This window comes from Palaemon carinicauda, chromosome 11 (assembly GCF_036898095.1).
Source record: "Palaemon carinicauda isolate YSFRI2023 chromosome 11, ASM3689809v2, whole genome shotgun sequence".
Taxonomy (NCBI): domain Eukaryota; kingdom Metazoa; phylum Arthropoda; class Malacostraca; order Decapoda; family Palaemonidae; genus Palaemon; species Palaemon carinicauda.
In genome coordinates this window covers 9,497,729-9,503,141 of record NC_090735.1, presented here as the reverse complement: position 1 = coordinate 9,503,141, position 5,413 = coordinate 9,497,729, and the positions used below count along the sequence as shown (strand labels likewise).

The 5,413-nt window shown below is 33.9% G+C and overlaps 1 protein-coding gene across 1 annotated transcript; it reads left to right on the top strand.

The window, feature by feature from the left end:
- The first annotated feature begins 2,450 nt into the window (after positions 1–2,450).
- LOC137649598 (pro-resilin-like) lies at positions 2,451–3,263 on the top strand. Its single transcript, XM_068382573.1, has 3 exons — positions 2,451–2,462; positions 2,811–2,897; positions 3,033–3,263. The coding sequence occupies exons 1-3, from the start codon at positions 2,451–2,453 to the stop codon at positions 3,261–3,263; spliced, it is 330 nt and encodes a 109-aa protein (XP_068238674.1).
- The last annotated feature ends 2,150 nt before the right edge of the window (positions 3,264–5,413 follow it).

Below are 5,413 nucleotides of genomic sequence, written 5' to 3'. Positions count from 1 at the left end.
TATGCTAAATGTTATATGTAAAATTTTTAACATTGTGTTGATCTCCTCAGTTGTTCCATATTATTGGTGTATAGGGATAATAAAACCCATATTTAAGAAAAAAGGATCCCCTGACGACCCAGATAACTATAGGGGTATCACACTACTGAGCTGTGTAGCGAAGCTTTTTACCGCTTGTGTCAATAAAAGGTTGACTGATTATATTGACAGCACTGGTCAACTTGGTGAGGAGCAGGCTGGTTTCAGGGAAGGATATAGTACTCTAGATCATATTTTTGTATTGCATTCACTTGTTAATTTCTATCTCCATCGAAAAAAGAGAATATACTGTTTGTTCGTTGATTACAGAAAAGCATTCGATTTGGTTGACAGGTCGTCCTTGTGGGGAAAAGTAATCTCACATGGCATTAATGGTAATGTTATGGCTGTCATATATAATATGTATAATAATGCAAAATCATGTGTAAAGCAGAATCACAAAATTTCTAACTTTTTCGAATGTAACATAGGTGTAAGACAAGGTGAGAATCTTTCCCCATTACTTTTTGCCATCTACCTAAATGATTTCGAGTCTTTTCTTAGCGGGGGTTATAATGGGATGGATATGTGTTCAAGGGAAATAAATGAAAAATTAAGTAGTATTGACATAGAAATGTTTTTGCGTATTTACGTTTTGCTTTATGCTGATGATACTATTGTAATGGCTGAATCCCCAAAGGAATTACAAAACGCCTTAAGCAAAGTAAAAGAATATTGTGATACTTGGAAACTTCAAATTAATGTTTCCAAAACTAAAGTAGTTGTATTTTCTAGAGGAAAAGTTAGAAATGTCCCGAATTTTAAATATGGTGAGGAGAGCATCGAAATTGTAGATGATTATATTTACCTTGGTACTACGTTCAATTATAATGGTAAAATGGATAAAGCTATTAAGAAACAAGTCATTCAAGCACGTAGAGCATTATTTAGTATGTTAATTAAATGTAAAAAACTTGAATTACCCATTGATATCAACTGTGATCTATTCGATGCTCTAGTTGTACCAATTTTGACTTACGGTTGTGAAATATGGGGTTACCACAAACTAGATCATGTTGAAGCATTTCACAAGAAGTTCATGAAAAATCAGCTCTGTGTGAACAAGCGAACAGCAAACTGCATGGTATATGGGGATCTTGGCAGATTCAAAATTGAAATATCTATTTGCAAACGGATGATTGGATTTTGGTTGAGAATTGTAAAATCAAAGGCGTCTAAATTGTCAAATGTTTTTTATCGTTTTCTTAGAATTCTATACGAGTCGAATGAGTATAAGTCTAGTTGGATCCATAAAATTAAAACTATCCTTGATTCATGTGGTATGTCAAATATATGGGAGCATCCAGAAAATTTCAATCACACGTGGATAATAAATAGCCTAGAAATGAAACTCAAAGATATAGAGAGACAACAGTGGTATGCAGAAGTAGAAAGAAATATATTGTGTAGTAATTATAAACTTTTTAAGACAGAATTTGGCCAAGAAAAGTATATTATAAATTTAGATACTCCAGAAAGAATTGCCCTTAGTAAATATAGGTGTGGTACCCACAAACTTCCTGTAGCAACTGAAAGATATTCTAGGCAAGAGAATCAGCACTCTTGCACACTATGCAACGGCATTGAAGTTGGGGATGAATACCATTATGTTTTAGTTTTTCCTGTGATTAGAGAAATAAGAGAGAGATACCTAAAGCCCTACTATTGTAGAAGACCTACCACTTTTAAATTCAGTCTGCTCCTCAATACAAGTAATGCTAGAGAACTGAAAAGACTTGCAAGGTTTGTTAACCTTATAATGTCTTTATTTTAGATTTAATACTTTCTAGGATTTTCATTATTCTGGTATTATTTTTCAATGTATGTACTTTCCTTTGTCAGAATACCTTTTATGCGTTAATTATGTACTTACTGAATATATGTGTACATAAATATAGTTGTAATCTATTGGTCTCTTCTTTTTGTAGTTTTTGTGTAAAATATATATATCTGTGTAATTTTGTAATTCTCATACTCCGGAAGGGGTCGATAGAATAAAATTTGCCTTTGCCTTTGCCTTGCCTTTGCCTTAGCATCATGCTTTTCCAACAAGAGTTGTATATAGCTGAGTTAATAGTAATAATAATAATAATAATAATAATAATAATAATAATAATAATAATAATAATAAGAAATGAATCCTTTATTGGCATGCCAGAGATCCCATTCGTTCCTCACGTCAGACCACGAGCAAAGGAAAGGCAATGTCAAGGACATATGATGGGCGTTGTGACAGTGAAGAGCGTCTTTGGGAGGGAGGACCTTTCTCCTACAGCCACAAGAGGCTCCTCCCTCTTCGTCTTGGACTAGACCTATATATATATCGCCACGTTCAAAGTCTGTGTCATCGCACTCCACGCCAAAGACTCACCATGATCGCTAAGGTAAAACGCTATAGACGATTTCCTTTGAATAGTATTATCTCTTCATGCAGGTTCTAATCAATTTAATTCCCATCGATATATTCAGTTTGAAAATGATTATATATCATGTCTTGCACGTGCCGTGTACATATAGTTTTTCTCTTTATACCAGGCTTACTTTTATTGCTTAGTAACATTCACATTGAAATGCAGTTTCGATTTCTGTACCAGTTCAGTTTGAGTAATTATACTGAAACTGCTGATGAGATTTAACTAATTAAAAGGACGCCCCTTTTAGTGGAGGGTTTTTAACTTTCACAATTCCATCAGAACAACATTTTTTATTCACTGTTGTTTTCTTCCTGACAGATTTGTTTGTTGTTGTCCCTTGTGGCTGCCGTCTTTGGTGGCCCCTCCCAGCCCCAGTATGGATACGCCCCTCCCCCATCTCACGAGGTCAGTTATAAGTTGAAATCTTAGAAAAAGTTAATAAACTCTAAATTCATAATTATTTTGAAAGTATGAATCAAATTAATCAAATCCAAAATCATTTGTTATAACATTTGATTTGAAATTGTTTTCTACTGACAGGAACCAGCCAAGTACGACTTCAACTACGCCGTCAAGGACGACTACTCGGGCAACGACTTCGGCCATCAGGAAGCCCGTGATGGCTACGACACTCAGGGATCCTACTACGTGCTCCTTCCCGACGGTCGCCTGCAGAAGGTGTCCTACAACGTCAACGGGGACTCGGGTTTCGTGGCTGAGGTCACTTACGAGGGAGAGCCTCAGTACAATCCAGCGCCCTCTTATGCTTAAGACGTCTACAGCATTTATGGGACGATGATACGAAACTATTTATCTGAATAAACTATTGTTTTCAAAAGAAAAATGTTTTAATTAACAATATCCTAATACTCTATCATCATTTCCTCCTACGCCTATTGACGCAAAAGGCCTAGGTTAGATTTCGCCAGTCATCTCTATCTTAAGGTTTTAAATCCATATTTTATCATCTACTTCACGCTTCATAGTCCTCGGCCATGTAGGCCTAGGTCTTCCAATTCTTCTAGTGCCTTGTGGAGCCCAGCTAAACGTTGGTGAACTAATTCTTCTTAGGATCCTAATACAAAGTTTTAAAGGGGTTGGTATAACATAATGGGTATTCCTTACCAAAGCTCTTTGAATCTATTCGTCTATATATCTCTTAACTATCTTTTCATCAAAATGACTACGAATCTGTCTATATATATATATATATATATATATATATATATATATATATATATTTATATAAATACATACATACATATATATACGTGTATATATATATATATATATATATATATATATATATATATACATGTATATATATGTATATATATATATATATATATGTATATATATATCTACATATATATATATATATATATATATATATATATATATATACATACATACATCCATCCTACTAAATAGTATAAATTTGATATCGGAATTCCACACGTTAAAAACAGCACATTTTTTCCCCACCACAATTAAGAAAACTCATGTAAAATAAACGAGTTTAAAACATCGTAATATTTATAATTCCATAAACCATTTAGTATCTAAGATACCGAAAGGACTGTTAGCACTGAAAGCTTAAAGGTTTTACACTAGGCCTATGTGCATAAAATGATTTGACGTATGTCTGAAAAACTACAGTTTCTCAGTATATTTTCTGTGAAATTAATTAAAATATGTATACAATCTAGGAGTTACCTAGTAATTAAAATGCATTAAACAACGTTAAATGATGCCTAGAGCGCGTAGTATGAATAAGTTATGAGTAAAGTAATGTTTTAATAACGCTCATAAAGTTAGAAAACTTATTCCTAACAGGTATAATGAATGAGATGAAAACACATCAATAAACAGATTTCAAAAAGTAAAACAATATTATAATAACGCTGATAAAGTTAGAAAATTTACTCCTAAGTTAAAGTATAATGAATGAGATGAAATCATACATCAATAAACAACAAATTTCAGAAATGGTAATCAGAACAGCGATGAACAAATGAGAAATGATAACTTCTACATTTGTTAACGTTTATGGTAACACTCACCCTCCACGCGTCCTGCTTCATCTTGCAGTCTGTGTCCTGTAATCTGTTGCCCTCAAATGAATTGATGCAATTTCTGGTTTGTCTTCAAAAGTTTTAATGTCCCTTTAGTCACTAACTTGTGTACTTTCCACCTCTTCAATATTCTATCCTTGGTTCTCCAAAGTCTATATCGTTTATATATTAAAAAATGTTTTCTAAATATTCATTGGAAACACCATCAAGAGGTTGTGGCATTATGTCTGCACTAACATACCCAGCAGTACTAGGCCTATCACCAACAATGACTGTGGCATTAATTTGATCCACATAGACATTATAATATCAGAATTATCACCAAAAATAACTATGGTACTAGGTCTATCACCAACAGACTATGGCATTGGTCTTATCACCAACCCACCCTTTACAAGTTTATCACCAGTAATGTTAAATGAAATACCACCAACAATTATTATGGTACTGCACCTATTATCGGCAAAATGTAACACTACGTATATGACCAACACTACCTATGGTACAAAGTTTATCACCAAAACACCCTATGCTACTAAGTTTGTCATCAACAAACCCTATTGTAGTTGGTTTATCACCAACACTACCTATGGTACAAAGTTTATCACCAAAACACCCTAATTATCACTAAAACCCCCTATGCTACTAAGTTTGTCCCCAACAAACCCAAACTAGGTTTATCACCAACATTATGGTGCTTGACGTATCACCAACACAAAGTGCAACAACACCTACAGACACCCCTTCAAATCCCCCATTCCTACGGCCTCCGTTATGATCAAGATCACTTAAATACCCAAACAATAATCAAGCGAAACATTCAAATGTTGATTGTAGGATGCCTGA